The sequence below is a fragment of the Heteronotia binoei genome, chromosome 1 (genome assembly GCF_032191835.1).
Source record: "Heteronotia binoei isolate CCM8104 ecotype False Entrance Well chromosome 1, APGP_CSIRO_Hbin_v1, whole genome shotgun sequence".
NCBI classification, from domain to species: Eukaryota; Metazoa; Chordata; class Lepidosauria; order Squamata; family Gekkonidae; genus Heteronotia; species Heteronotia binoei.
The window spans coordinates 61,279,703-61,295,566 of NC_083223.1; the positions used below are offsets into that span (position 1 = coordinate 61,279,703).

At 46.1% G+C, this 15,864-nt stretch overlaps 1 protein-coding gene across 1 annotated transcript in view; it reads left to right on the forward strand.

The window, feature by feature from the left end:
* FBXO9 (F-box protein 9) overlaps nucleotides 1-15,864 on the forward strand; it is a 34,790-nt gene that overhangs the window by 16,102 nt on the left and 2,824 nt on the right. The window contains exons 7-12 of the mRNA XM_060235085.1: nucleotides 6,701-6,815; nucleotides 7,741-7,859; nucleotides 8,933-9,023; nucleotides 9,589-9,684; nucleotides 10,345-10,438; nucleotides 11,191-11,345. Coding sequence (XP_060091068.1) covers nucleotides 6,701-6,815; nucleotides 7,741-7,859; nucleotides 8,933-9,023; nucleotides 9,589-9,684; nucleotides 10,345-10,438; nucleotides 11,191-11,345 — 670 coding nt within the window. The remainder of the gene's footprint in view (nucleotides 1-6,700; nucleotides 6,816-7,740; nucleotides 7,860-8,932; nucleotides 9,024-9,588; nucleotides 9,685-10,344; nucleotides 10,439-11,190; nucleotides 11,346-15,864) is intronic.

The following is a 15,864-nucleotide window of genomic DNA, read 5'->3' on the forward strand; positions in this document are numbered from 1 at the left end:
CCTCCCTGCCATGCATTCTCCCGCTGCTTGATCACAGGGAATGGATGGCCACTTTAGACCTGAAAGATGCTTACTTTCATGTTTCCATTCACCCCCGGCACCGCAAGTTCCTGCGCTTTACGATCGGCAATGCCCACTTCCAGTACAGGGCCTTGCCCTTTGGTCTGTCGACGGCCCCGGGAGTGTTTACGAAAAAGATGGTCGTCATCGCCGCCCACCTAAGGCTCCAAAGGATCTCCCTATTCCCGTACATAGACGACTGGCTGATAGTGGCGGGGTCAAGTAAGGCTCTGCTTCAGCACATCGACATCACTCTCGCTCTGTTGTCAGACCTGGGGCTCCAGGTCAAATGGAAGAAGTCGCACCTCCAACCGTCGCAGAGAGTGCAGTTCATCGGCGCGGTGCTGGACACTGTAGCATATAAGGCATTCCTCCCAGTGGATCGAGCGGAGGCTATTGTTCAGGCAGTTCGCTCCCTACATCGCAATCCGTCAGTTCCTGCGCGCCGGATTCAGCGCCTGCTGGGGCTCATGGCAGCCACCACTTCGGTCGTGCCGAATGCGAGGCTTCGCATGCGACTGCTCCAGCTGTGGTTCCTCCAGGAGTTCCGCTGCAATTTCGACTCTCCGAATCGGTGCCTGACTGTTCCTCCAGAAGTGTTGGCGGATCTCGAATGGTGGGGACAGGACCGCAACTTGACGGAAGGGGCGCCCTTCCACAGACCACAGCAGTCCGTGATGATCACGACAGATGCGTCCCTTTGGGGATGGGGCGCGCATGCGCTGGGCCTGTGCGTCGGGGATCGGTGGCCGGCCCATCAGGCTCTTCGGCACATCAACTACTTGGAACTGTTGGCCATTTTTCACGCTGTCCAGTCGTTCCAGACGCTCATCAGGGGTCGAGCGGTGGCAGTCCTCACGGACAATACAATGGCATGGCCTACATAAATCGTCAAGGGGGCACAGTGTCCCGCAGACTCTGCCGGCTGGTAATGACAATTTGGGAAGCGTGTATAGCCCTAGGGATATCGCTGCTTGCAACCCACCTTCTAGGTGTTCAGAACACCCGGGCAGACTTTCTCAGCAGGGGGGGAGCGTCGCTCCACGAATGGGAGCTCAACTGGACGTTCCTAGAACCCGTGTTTCGCCGGTGGGGAGCGCCCACGCTGGACGTCTTTGCGACTCGGGACAACAGAAAATGCGAGTCGTTCTGCACCAGGGGCGGTGTAGATCCGATGTCCCTCGGGGACGGGCTCCTGGTCCCATGGACACACCATGAGGTGTATCTCTTTCCCCCCTTGCCACTGATCACCAGGGTGGTGCAGAAGCTCCTGAGGGAGAAGCCGGTGGGCATCTTGGTGACGCCATGGTGGCCGAGGCAGCAATGGTTCCCGGTGGTGTTGCGTCTTGCCCGTGGGACATTCCACCACTTCCCGCAGGTTCCGGATCTGCTGCTGTCGCACCAGGGGCGGGTGGTGCACCATGATGTGCCCCACCTGAAGTTAACGGCCTGGCATCTGGACGCTCGCAGTTATCAGAGATGGCTCGGTTCGTGATTTTGAGCAGCAGGAAGCCTTCGACCCGACGCTTGTACGCCTACAAGTGGTCAAAGTTCGTTCAGTTCTCTACGAGCAGAGGGCTGGAGCGGCGGGCGGCGGGTCTCTCTGCAGTTTTTGATTTCTTGTTGGACCGTGATCTGGCGGCCTCCTCGGTGAGGGTGTACCTGGCGGCCATCTTGAGTGAGCACATGCAGATTGATAGGCATTCGGTCTTCGCCCATCCGGAGACTAAGAGGTTCCTCAAGGGAGTCGCTCGTCTGTATCCATTGCTCGTCTGTATCCACCTGGGACTTGCCCTTGGTACTCAAGGCGCTTATGGGAAAGCCGTTTGAGCCTATGGCTACCTGTTCGCACCAGTTGTTGGCATGGAAGACAGCATTCCTGGTTGCAGTCACGTCGGCGAGGCGAGTGGGCGAGCTGATGGCGCTGAGGTGTGACAAGCCTTACCTTTGCTTCTCTCCTGAGGGGGTGGTGCTCCACCCTGACATCAGGTTCCTACCCAAGGTGGTCTCCGCGTTTCACTTGAATGCAGAGATCTCCTTACCTGTGTTCTTCCCGAGTCCTTCGACGGAGGTCGAACGGCGACTACATGCCCTCGATGTGAAACAAGCATTGGCATTCTACCTACACCGAATGAAGCCATTCAGACGGGATTCCCGGCTCTTCGTGTTTCATGTGGCTCCTTCTTTGGGTCGGAGGATCTCTTCCCAGAGATTATCTAAATGGATTACTGGCACTATTAGACTGTGCTATCTTCTCCATAAGACGCCGCTTCCTGGGCCAGTGCGGGCCCACTCTATGCGAGCGGTGGCAACCTTGGCAGCGTTCATGAAAGGTGTTCCGCTGCAGGACATTTGCAAGGCTGCCACCTGGGCATCGGAGCATACCTTTGTGTCGCACTATGTGCTTGATATGAGGCGGCGTCAGGACTCGGCGGTGGACCGTGCTGTACTACAGTGTCTCTTGCTGATGGACCGTTGCGTCCTCCTCCAGGTATGTCCTTTGCTTGCTAGTCTCCCATTGGTGTGATGCACAGAGACCACGAAGAAGATAAACAGGTTTCCTACCTGTAACTGATGATCTTCGAGAGGTCATCTGTGCAGTCACACTACCCGCCCTCCTTCCCCTCCGCTGCCGGTCCATCGTATGTGGGCTAACGCAGCGGTCAGAAGGAACTGGCGGGATGTCCGCTCCCGTCCTGGCGAGCATGCGCAGTGGGGGGGGGGGTCTGCACATGCGCGCTGGGACGGAGGCACGGAAATCCGCAGCTTTTGAAGTTTACCGATCAGGGTCGGCACCGGCGCCTCTCCCCATTGGTGTGACTGCACAGATGACCACTCGAAGATCATCAGTTACAGGTAGGAAACCTGTTTTTCCCTGGTTGACCTCCTTGGGGTTACTTGTGGAATAGGAGCGGTCACTGGGGCTGCCGAGGCCGTGGCTGCTGCGGCGGACGGGGCGGCGGTTTCCCCGCGTGGGAGTAGCGCTGGCCTATGGTTGTCCGCACCCTGCTGCTCTTCTGGTGTCCCTACTCTTGGGGTTTCGCCCCCGCTTCAGTGTGGCCCTTCGGCCTGATCGGTCGGAGCAGTCGGCAGGGCCGGGGTAGCTCTCAGCGGGGGTGCGGCTGCTGGTTCCTCCTCGTTCCGTACTGCAGCCGGCTCTTCCGGCAAGGTGCGGCGGCGCATCAGATCTATATGCCTCCACAGGATTTGGTCCTCCTCCGTTGAGACGTTGTAGTGGCGGGACCCCGTCACGTGCAGCACCCAACCCGCTACCCACTCGGGGCCACTAGCATAGTTCCTTGCGTATACCGGATCCCCCGGAAAGAACCCCCTAGCCACTTCCCTGATCTCAGGAGAGCTGCAGAAATCGGTGGCCCGGTCAGGATGCAACCCATCCAACCTTGTGATCAGCTTCCTTCCCATTAACAAGTCTGATGGGCTCACCCCTGTGACTGTGTTGGGGGTGATTCTATTGTCAAATAGGAAGGCGGCCAGGCGGTGGTCCCAGTCCCCCTGTACTATGCGTCCCAGGGCCTCTTTAGTGGTGCGTACCATCCGCTCTGCTTGGCCGTTGGTGGCCGGATGGAAGGGGGCGGACCGAATGTGTTTTATTAGGTATCTCTGCAAGAACTCCCAAAATTCCCGGGAGGTGAACGCGGTCCCATTATCCAAGACGATGGTGTCAGGAATCCCGTGTGTGCAAAGGACCCTGCGCAACGCTCGGACCATCGCCGCCATTGAGGTGGAGGCTACGGGGATAACTTCCAACCACTTGGTATAAGCGTCCACCAGAATGAAGAATGTTTGGCCCTGAAATGGCCCCGCAAAGTCAATATGTAACCTAGACCACGGCCTCCTATGAGCTTCACAGCGGTGGACCGGGACACTGGGCGGTTCGGGCCGGGACTCCTGGCAGGCTTGGCACCTTCGAACCCACCCCTCGATCTCTTCGTCCATTCCCTGCCACCATACATAACTGCACGCTAGGGCCTTCATCTGTACAATCCCGGGATGAGTTTCGTGTAGGGCCTACAGCACTTGTTTCTGCAATGCGGGGGGGGGGGGACTACCACCCTGCTTCCCCAGAGAAGACACCCCTTGTGTGAGGAGAGTTCTTCCCTGTGAGATGTGAATGCCCTGAATTCTTCGGCCTGTTTTCTCTCGGGCCATCCCCTCCCCACCCAGTTGAGAACCCGCACAAGTATTTTGTCCCGGCCCATGGCCTTTGCTACCTCGGCGGCGTGTAGGGGTCTCTCCAGTAGTGTTTCAATGAGCATCACATGGTGGGCTGGGGCCGGATCCATGGAGGGCAGCGGAAGGCGACTGAGGGCGTCCGCGTGACCCACCGCAGGACGCGCTGCGACAGAATCTGTGGCGTCTGGCGGTCTAGGGCAAGGAGTCCCAGGAGCGGCTTGTGATCCGTGGCAATCGTAAAGCGTCTACCGTACAGGTAGTCATTAAATTTATGCACCCCCGCCACGATTGCCAAGGCCTCCTTATCAATCTGGGCACAGTTGCGCTCTGCGGGGGTCAGGTTTCTGGAGTAATATGCTATCAGGACCTCCCTCCCATCCGGGAGTTGGTGGCCCAGGATGGCGCCCACCCAATATGGTGACACATCGCACGCTAAGAGCACCGGCAGGGCTTCATCAGAATGGTGGAGCACGTTATTGGATACGAGGAGCTCCTTGACCGCCTGAAAAGTGGCTGCCTGCTTCTTTCCCCAGACCCACGGGGCGTTTTTATCTAAGAGCCTATGGAGGGGTGCTGCTAAGGCCGCTTTGTGGGGCAAGAACAAATGATAAAAATTTAATAACCCCAAAAAACTTTGTAGCTCCGCCCTGCACATGGGGGTCGGGGCCTCCACAATGGGCTTGGTTTTGTCGGCTGTTGTGTGGATCTCAGCAGCATCCACCGCAAACCCCAAGAACTCCACCCTCAGCACCCTGAGGGAACATTTTTCCCGCTTGACTTTCAGTCTGGCCGCCTGGAACCTGCGGAGGACCTCGCGCAGCCAGTTGCTGAACTCCGCGTCTGGTACGGCGATCGGAACATTGTCGAAAAACGGTTGCACCCCGGGGATCCCTTTGAGGAGAGAATCCATCAGGCTCTGAAAGACCCCCAGAGCCACACTCACCCCAAATTGCAGCCACCGCACCCTGAAAGCTCCCCTGTGGGTCGCTATGATCTGGGCTTCCGCCGTATCGGTGTCCACTGGGAGCTGCTGGTACGCCTGGGCCAAGTCCAGCTTCCCAAAATTTTTTGATCCCGCTAGTGCTGCCAAAACGTGACTGACTACTGGGACGGGGTAGGGGTTATCTTGTTGTGGCTTGTTTATGGTGCACTTGTAGTCGGTGCATATGCGCACGTCCCCATTTGGCTTCACCGGGGTTACTATCGGGGTTTCCCATGTGGCGTAGGAAACCGGTTCTAGCACTCCCTGGGCTGTGAGGCGGTCTAGCTCTGCTTCGATTTTGCCTTTCAGAGCGAACGGAACCCGCCTGGCCTTTAGCCGTATCGGCCGCATGTGGAGGTCGAGGGGTAAGGATATGGGAGGACCCTTGTAGCACCCAAGGCCCCATCAAACACCTCCAGAAATTCCCTGCACACATGCTTAAACCCTTGCGTCCCCAGCTGCTGCACCCCCACGATCTGAATTCCCAACGGACGAAACCAGGCCAGGCCCAGCAGTGTGGTGAGCTGGCGTTTGACCACCAGTATATCCAGTTTCCCCCTAAAGCTCTTAAACTCCACCCTCACCGTGGCCCATCCCAGGATCTGTATGGGGTTCTTTTGGAAGTCCCGTAGTATGAAACCAGCCGGTCGCAGCCTAGGCCGGCCACGTGGGCACAGTTTTCTTAGGGACTCCTCCGAAATTATGGAGATGAAGGAACCCGAGTCCAGTTCCATCAGGCAGGGGTTTCCCTCGATCCTGATCGATACCTTGACCTTGTCGGGGGTATTGCTGGGCAAGTTCATTACCTGCAGGCTGGTCGAGCAGTCCTCGGTCAAGTCTTGGTTGGTGGACTGGCGTCTGCAGCCGGCCTTGGCCCTGCAAGCCCGCACAATGTGGCCCATTTTTCCGCAGTTCCTGCAGTCCACGTTGCTATAGGGGCAGTCTGTAATGGTTGCATACATTCATATGGGAGTAGGCAGTCCTTGAGGCATGCTAGCCTCGAGCTGTATAAGGCTTTAAAGGTCAATGCTAGCACCTTGAATGGAGCTCATAAGGAAATTGCAAGACACTATAGAAGGAACAAGACTGGAGTGATATGGCCCCTGTCACTCATTCTAGTCAACATTCTTGTTGCAGGGATTGAAAAAGCAGGGAAATATTGTTATTCGTTATTGCCCTGTGCTGATGGTGTATAGGATTCAACTATTTGTAGATCATACTAAGATGCTTATACTTACATAATTTAAACTTAAGGCTTTTTTCTTTAGAGTTCTCACCATAACAAATTGCCTTTTAACCTGTTATGAGTTTCTAAAGGTCGCCATGAAGCTGAAGAATGTTGTTGAACTACAGTATTCTAAATCAATCTGTTGAATGATTCTTAGATAAATCCCAAAGGATAATTAATTTTAGAAACAATTACTTAAGGAATAATAGATAATAACTTTCTTTCTTTTTTTGTAGCGCTGCCTATGGAGCTGTTGATGTATATTTTTCGATGGGTGGTTTCCAGTGATCTGGACCTGCGGTCTTTAGAGCAGTTATCTTTGGTCTGCAGAGGTTTTTACATTTGTGCCAGGTAAAATGAATGTGCATCATGCTGGACATGTCTACCATGGTGTACAGGAAGAGGAGATTCATGATCCTTTCATTCCTTTATACAGTCTTTATTTGTAGCACTGGACTGGGGAGATCCTTTAACACTGTAATTCTGTAAGATTCAGAGGCTAGTTCTACATATGAAGAAGAATGAAGTGGAGCTGAGCACCCAAATTTTTAAGTTCCCATGGTTTTTTTTAAAACATGAATGAACATTCAAAAACTACATTCCCCATTTACAGTGCACCTTCTGCCACCTCATTCTGCTACATGTGAAGGCCAGACATGAATCCCAGTTGACTGACAGAAAATGTATAACATGTGGGATGTAATTCTTGTTGACACTGATGATACATGTTCAACTCCCTCTTGGATAGTCTTTGAAGACAATAGGTTGAGAAAAATTCTGGGGTACTGTAGCCATTAAGGCTAATGTTTTGTAGCATGGCGCAGAGTGTTAAAGCTGCAGTACTGCAGTCCTAAGCTCTGCTCACAACCTGAGTTCGATCCCAGCGGAAGCTGGTTCAGGTAGCCAGCTCGAGGTTGACTCAGCCTTCCATTCTTCCAAGGTCAGTAAAATGAGTACCCAGCTTGCTGGGGGAAAAGTGTAGATGACTGGGGAAGGCAATGGCAAGCCACCCCGTAAAAAGTCTGCCGTGAAAACGTTGCGAAATTAGCATCACCCCAGAGTCAGCAACAACTGGTGCTTGCACAGGGGACCTTTCCTTTCCTTTGTAGCTGTAGGGAGAATAACCTTATTTCAATGTGGTATTATCATTCATGAGCGGCATCTTCTCTGTCTCTCCCCATTTATTGACTCTGTTGTCAGTATTCTTGTGTGCCTTGGTGTTAGAGCTGAGGACTGAGCTTTGAGGTTATGTTTTTTTTTTTTCCCTTTCAATCAGGGACCCTGAAATCTGGCGTCAGGCCTGTTTGAAGGTTTGGGGCAGAAGTTGTAATAAAATGGTTCCGTATACCTCATGGAGGGAAATGTTTTTGGAAAGGCCCAGAGTTCGATTTGATGGTAAGATAAACCACGTTGAAATTGGACTGTTTAAATTAGCCATAGAGCCCATAGGACCTCGGGTTATTGTAACTTCAAAATATCAGGAATGTTGAATGTTCTCATTGTGGTATAGACCCAGGTTCCAGTCACCACTTTTGCCATGGAAGCTCACTGGGTGACCTTGGGCCAGTTACACACTCTCAGCCTAACCTACTTAACAAGGTTGTTTTGAGGGGAAAATGGAGGAGAAGAGAATGATGTAAGCCACTTGGGTCCATTTTGGCAAAAAAGAAATGTCAAAACCTAAAATGTGAAATGGTTATGCTTATAGGTATATATGACTTGTCATTATGATTGCATACCGCTAGTTCTGTTCTGTTTTTTTCTAACTCACCATTAATCACAAACTGTAACGGGTTTTTACAGAATATGCTGTTGTTTCTTGTTTAGGATGACCCAAAGCAAAGGCAAGCAGGGATCCTATTTTAACAAAGAAAGTGTTATGTGAGAATAAAAAAGTTACATCCTCTAATTAAAATACTTTTTTCACACTACTATGAAAATGAATAGAAGTCTTTTGTGCTTGGTCCCCATTTTCTTTGTCTGCTTCTCTCCGCTTCTTTATAAAGAAACTCAAACAAAGAAACAAAATTATATTGCCACTGGTACATCTTGCCAGTTGAAGACCAGTGTGCTAGGATAATTATTATTAAAATTAGCAGTGTTTTTTTTGTAAACAAAAAACATACTGGTACTCATATAAGGTTGCACCAACTTTCCCCATTCCCTCCCTCAGGACTTGAAAGAGCCCCCCCCCCCCCCCAAACAAGGTGCTGGTATTTAGTACTAGTGAGTATCACCACAAAAAAAAAGCCTTGAATGAGCATAACTACCATATAGAGTAATCCTATAGTAAAGGATGGAGATCATTGTGTAACTTCTGTTTTAGGAATCCTCTTGGTTTGTAGGTTTGGGATGAATACGTTATCAGTGAAAATACTCTCACTTGATATATCTAATCTTGAAACACAAAGTATCACAGAACATGAATTTATAGATGATTGGATATGCTTGTCAACTGCATTTAATAGGTGTGTATATCAGCAAGACAACATACATACGTCAAGGAGAACAGTCTCTAGATGGCTTCTATAGAGCATGGCATCAAGTGGAATATTACAGGTACAACTATTGTAAAATTGGTTGATTATTTTTCCCTCTCTATTTCCGTGCAGGCCCAAATGCCATAAGGATGAGTATATTTGAGAGAGTTTAAATTGACCTGGATTGCTTATGAATAAACATAAAAGTATGATTGCAGAAATGGGTCCGTAATAATACTGTTAGGTTCAGCAAACAAGATTAAAATTGACACACAATTTCATTTGCCTATTATGTCTTTAGGAGCAGTTCCAATACGGTAGAAAAAGCTGTGAGTAAAAGAAGAAACTAGGCATCCCATCTAGTGCTTATGCAGATACAATAAGCCCCATGCACAGGGCTTGTTAAGATTTTTGCCCTTCACCTCCCCCCTTCTGATTGACTGTTAAATACTTTTTGGGCATGCATCTATAAATAAAGTAAATAAAATACTGCTTTCCAAGTAGGAAAGCATGTAAAGAATCTCTGTGTGATTTATGTTGTCTTTATTCACCTTTCTGTAGGTGATTAAGGGGGCAATCTCTGGATGAACAAGGGGAAAATCAAACCTGGCCTTTGCAATGTTTAACACTGTTTAACTTTGTAGGTACCTGAGATTCTTCCCAGATGGCCAAGTAATGATGTTAACAACTCCAGAAGAACCTCAGTCTATTGTTCCTCGTTTACGAACTAAAAACACAAGGTGTGTAAAATTTGCACAAGTTGAAACAACTGAGTCCAAAATATTGTATATATACTGTGCCATCAATAGTCACCATTATGAGGGATAAACTAAAAAACATATTAATCAAACTGTTTGTATGTTGCATCTATGATAATGAACTTCTGGATCTGGGAAAAATACTTTTTAACTGAACAAAAGTTTGAGTCCAGTGACATCTTTAAGACTAACAAAGTTTTATTCAAAGGTATAAGTTTTTGTGTGCACACTTCTTGAAATAAAACGAAGCGGAAGTTACCAGTCTATACATTATAGGTAGAAGGTGAGCAGTAAATCAGCAGACAACATAAGATGTTTAACAGATTCAGGGACCGAATAGGAGTAACAAACTTAGTTTAAATATAGTTTATATTGTTATTTCTGTTTGGTCCTTGAATCTGTTAGACATCTTCATTAGGCTGTATACTGATTTACTGCTCACCCTCTACATATGGTTGGACTGATCATTTCCATTTCATTGTATCTGAAGAAGTGTGTGTGCACACAAAAACTTATACCTTGAATAAAACTTTGTTAGTCTTAAACATTCCACTGGACTCTAACTTAGTTCTGCTGCTTCAGACTAACATGGTTACCCACTTTTAATCCGCACTTTTTAACTGTCTTTCTTCTAAACTGTAGAACTGATGCAATCCTGCTTGGCCATTATCGCCTTTCCCAGGATACAGACAATCAAACCAAAGTATTTGCTGTAATGACAAAGAAGAAGGAAGAGGTATGTACAAAAGTAAACTGTTGAGGAATGAGACATTAATACAGCAAGGAGACAGTAATTATTTGTATGAAATGTGTGTTTTCTGTCTCTCACAGATAGACCATTTTCTTAAAGTACCTTTTTTCTAAAAAAACAAAACAAAACCCAAACAAAGTAGCAGGCAACATTTTTTAAAAAAATTCCTCTGAATTTAAAAAGAGGGTTTGGTATAACACCTGCTTACAAGGAACCTGATATTTGAACTTGTTGACTCCACTGGTCATCTGATTTGATTTTCAAATACAGGAGGAGGTTAAGAAGCGTTTGAGGTTAAGGGGTAGGAGACAAGTAGAGGCAATGGGCAGTCTGTTTGTCCTGTCTTCAGCTTCCCAATATAATTTTTGCAAGGTCTCACTTGTAGGTTCTTAGTACTGACTTCATATTATAAATATGGTTTCTGTACTTAGGATGCTTGTATACTTTTTAATAATAAATTGCAAATAACATATCCAGTTAGTTGAGAATTAAAATGAGTTCTTTGCCCACACTAAGTGGGTGCTGATTTTCTACCTAGATAGCCCTTTGTTGTTCTAATTTCTCAAGTCTAGCTGTCATGCAGTGAATGATTTAGAACCTATAATGTTTTGTACAACTGAAAATATATGGACTGTGTAATTCATTATCAGTTTTGATTCATAATACCAATTTGGAAATTATCTCTTTAGCTTCATATTCTTGACAAGTCCCCCCCCCCCTTTCTGCTTATTGCATAGAAACCAATTGACTACCACAAGTACAGATACTTCTGCCGCGTCCCTGTGCAAGAAACTGATCACAGCTTTCATGTAGGGCTACAGCTGTGTTCCAGTGGACGCCAAAGATTCAACAAACTTGTTTGGATTCATCACTCTTGTCACATAACTTACAAGTAAGTTTGGGTTGAGAACAAAACCTAAGAAAGACAATATAGGGTATTTTTGGTTGGATACTTTGAGGCTTTTGCAGTCCCCCAGACTTAGGTGACATTATGTGCCTGTCAATCTCAACCGTCTATAGACAAATCATATTAAGGGAAGGAGCGGTATTTTCTGATGTGACTCAATGGTAGAGCAACTGCTTAGCATGCAGAAGGTTCCTGGTTCAGTCCCTTGCATCTCCAGGTACAATGATCAGGGAGTTTGTGATGTGAAAGACTGCAGTCTGAGGTCTTGGAGAGCTGCTGCCAGTCTGAGTAGACAATACTGACCTTGATGGATCAGTGGTCTCAGTTGGCATAAGACAGCTCTGTGTGTGTGTGAGAGAGAGAGATCTCATGAATCCCTGGGTGCTAGATGAAACTACCCAGCCCATTTAATCAGCAGCTGCCTTTTTGTAAAACCTTTTTTCCATATGTGATTGTTCTTCAGTGGCTTGAGCTTGAATGTGTGTAAAAATAAATGCTGTATCTAAGAATCAGCCATCTTCTGAACTGCAAAAAAAGGCTTTTTGTATGGGTGATGGAAAATCTTTAACTATGTTTTAATTGAGACTGAAACTGTGGTTAAAGTTTATGAAAATGATGCATTCTGTTCCAAATCCTAACATATTAGTCTAAAACAATTTGGCAACTTTTTTCTTAATTCTGAGATACCGCGTGGCTAGTGAATATGACCCATTGTATACCATATAGTAGTAGTTCCTGTGGAATACTGGAAATTATGGTGTTTATGAGGCTGCAAATAATTTAAAACATACAAGATAAAATTACATTATAAAACTTTTAGAATCAACACTCTTCCCGAACATACATCATTAAAACCAAGGGGGGGGGGGGGGGTTTAAGAAAAAAAGGGAAATGAAGGAGAAACACATGAATGCCCCTCATGAACTTTTAAACATTTTTTGAGAATTTTGCTTCCGCAAAGAGGTTCCGGAACTCTGTTCTGCTGTGTCCCACCCCTAAAAAAGCCCCTGTTTAAAACAATTAAAAACAGAGTTAAAATACATTCCCTTTAGTTATTTACTTGTAGTCTAAAAAATTGTCTATTTGTAGTCTAAAAAAGCCCACCCAGATGCCTTAGCTTGCTTCATAAGGATGGTGCTGTAACCCAGCATCACTTTAGGCTGACCTTTTTTAATGTTTTCCTGTTGTGTGATAATCATTTTGCAAGGGTGCATTTGAAGGTTAAGACCTCTGTTCTCAACAAATCTTTATAATTTACTATGCCTTTAAATTTAACAGCTTCACAGATTGGGTCTCATGGAGGATTTGTGTCCATAAAGTGCAGTTTCCTCACTTTGCCTCTCCTGTTGAAGCCCCCAAACTTCCACCTTGCCAAATGTGTTCATGGAGGGATAAGGGACCTCCAGGAACAACATGATGGGGGAGGGAGAGGGAACTGATCCCTGTAGTTGGGAGATCTGTTGTGATTCCAGGTGATCTCTAACCTCAGTCTTCCACAGGAGAGGAATTGGTGAAAATCACCCTTGCATTGAAATCCTCTATGCAATTCAACATATTGCATGCAAATTCCTTCTTTAAAACTTGAAGTGAGAACTCTTAATTTTACAAACAAATGAATAATCTTTTGGCAACAAAATAAGGTCTGTGAGTTTAGGAAACAGATAAATACAAGTGGGAACTTGCAAGGACTTGTGGGAGGCATCTCACTTCCCCCTTCCCCAGTGTTTCTTTTTTCCTGAAAGCTGCATAGTCTCTTCCTTGTTCCTGCTTCCTTCTCTCCTTCTAGGTGAGTGGTTAGAGATCACCTGGAATCACAACAGATCTCCAAACTACAGGGATTAGTCCCTCTAGGGTAGCCAGATCGAGGTTGGGAAATCCCTGGAAATTTGGAGGTGGAGCTTTGGGGAGGAAAACAACCTCAGCAGGGTATAATGTCACCCTCAAAGGTGCATCCATTTCTCTGGATTTTATAATTTTTATTAATTTTAACTACAAGAAGAAAAAGCATAAGCTCAAGTACAGAAACATCAAGAGGGAGGGGGAAATACAGAGTGGGAGATCAGAAACAAAGAAAGTTGCAAATATATCAGTTACATTTTTACCTCAAAACAAAATGCCTAATCCTTTCTACCTGCAAGTATTGAGTTTTCCCCTTATAATTTACCGTCTTCATTTTCCATTGTACACTTTTTATTAAACTATTACTTAAAATACAAGTCTGAACTATTCTTCTTCAGCAAACATAGATATTAAAAAAAAGTCACCAAGGTCTCAACGCAGAACTAGCTGGATAAGCTTAACCATATTAAAAATACAAATTGACTTGTTATTTTAACAATGTCATCATTTAGATAGGCATAAAAACAAATATTTCTTTATCCTTCTAACTTACATATTTCAAAACGATAGAGGAAAAGATCAAATTTAAAATAACGTAAAAAGTGGAGAGATAAGAAAGAAAAATGGTAAACAAGGAGCATATAAGCAATTTCTCCAAACATATTAAGAGCAGATCTACCAGATTACAAAATAATTGTGTTGTCTGTCTTCTTAAAAATTAATCTGTTTATTTATCTAAATTTCTTTTCAGAACTTTTCAATCCTTTAGCTCTTATGTCCATATTAATCAGAGAGGAATAAACCTGTTATGTCCCAAAGATCTCACTTTGCCTTTTAAAATTGCATATCTTGCTGAGAGTTCCATATTATCCAGTTACCTACAGAGAGGGAAAACAATTTAAAATTCCTTCTTCCTGAAAGTTTTCCACATTTTGATTTTTTTTATGAAATGTACATCCTGTCTCCTTAATGCAAGCACCCCTCTCAGTAATGATAGTAAAAATCCCACGCCATTAGATCCTCTCAAAAAAACTTCAAACAGCCTTAACTTCTGGTTCTTCTTAGTAACTGCACCATAAGGTTCCATTTTAGTTTTCTTCTTTTCATTTTTCCATTTCCAACTCCACAGACGTCACCAAGATCTCTTTGTCACTCTGCCCATGTAGATTCAAGTTTTTGCTAGCTTTCAACATAAAAGCTCCCATTTGTTTTTTTATCAGCTGTTAATAAACCAAGGTCCTGCTTTAGAGAAAATATGATATCCATTGTATTTTTTTAATAAAACATTTCGCTTTGTGATGCCATTTTACTCTACAGAATAACTCAGTCTAATAATCAAAGTTGAAAAGTAACTAAGAGATCCAGTTAGTCTATCCTTCCAAATCTCCACCATTCATATATCTTGATTGTTGCCATTTCAGTTGCACTCAGACAACAAATACCAGTCTCTTTGGAATATATCTCATTTGTTCAGACCAAATTATAACCAAATAATAGTCTCTTTATCACTTACTCAATCATAATCCAGGTCAATTTAAGAATCAATATTCAGTCAAATTCAGATTGTTGCAGGCATTCAAAGTTGTTCTTTTTATCTTTTAGAAGCCGGATTCACGGGAAAGCGGGGGGGTGGGGGTGGAATTCACCTCTTTCCCTTCCTTTGAACTGACCTGTTTGTTGTTATGTAAAACGACCCATTAGCTGATGATATGAAAAGCAAACTTACTTGCAGAGTAGAATTGCCGTGTTTGAGATAGGAAAGCAATACATCAAAGGCTTCTTAGGAGCAAAGAAAGCAAGCGGTCAGGTGTTCACCTCTTTCTGCTGTAATGGCGATCAAGGCAGCGGAGCATTGAAGCGCAGGAACAGCTGCCGCTGTATCCCTGTCTCCCTGCCAAAGCCCCATGCTGAAAGGCAACCCCTCCAGGGTCCCCTCTAGAGGTGCCATGTCTTTGGCACCTCTCCAACTGTCCGATTCAGGGGGGCCACAAGAGACAAGCTCTGCGAACTCCTGCTGAGCTCAAGGCGACGAAACCCGGAAGTCCCAAGCACAAGGTCTCTGCATCCGTTTCTCCAGGAGAACTGATCTGTGAGAGAGCAGCTGTAATCTCCAGTTCCCACCTGGAGGTTGGCAGCCCTACTTCTACTGGAGGAAAGGGCTATTTTGGAGGGTAGCATCTGAGGCAATATACCCCTCTGAGGTCCCTTCCTTTCTCAAAACCCACCCTCTCCAGGATCCTCCCCCCCAAAAGAAAATTGTAGGAATTTCCTAATGTCTTCCTTTCCCTTCCTGTTGACAATACACATATCCTCTCTCTGCCTCGTTCTCCTTCTCAGCTGTTCACTGACCTTGCTTTCATCTGCTTCCCATCTTCATCTGTATTTATTCTTCATTTATACCCCACCTTTCTCCACAGTGAGGACCAAAGCAGCACACATTATTCTCTTCTTTCTATCAGCATAACAATCTTGTGAAGTAGGTTAGGATGTGGTCCAAAATCACTTAGTGAGCTTCCACAGCAAGATACGGGTTCAAAGCTGGATCTCACAGACCCTACTTGGAAGCTCTAACCACTACATCACGCTTTCATAGGGTAATAGTAACAAGCAGCCAGGCATAGTTCAGTCTTGCAAGTCAGGTATCAGCAAAATCTCCCAGAGGTTG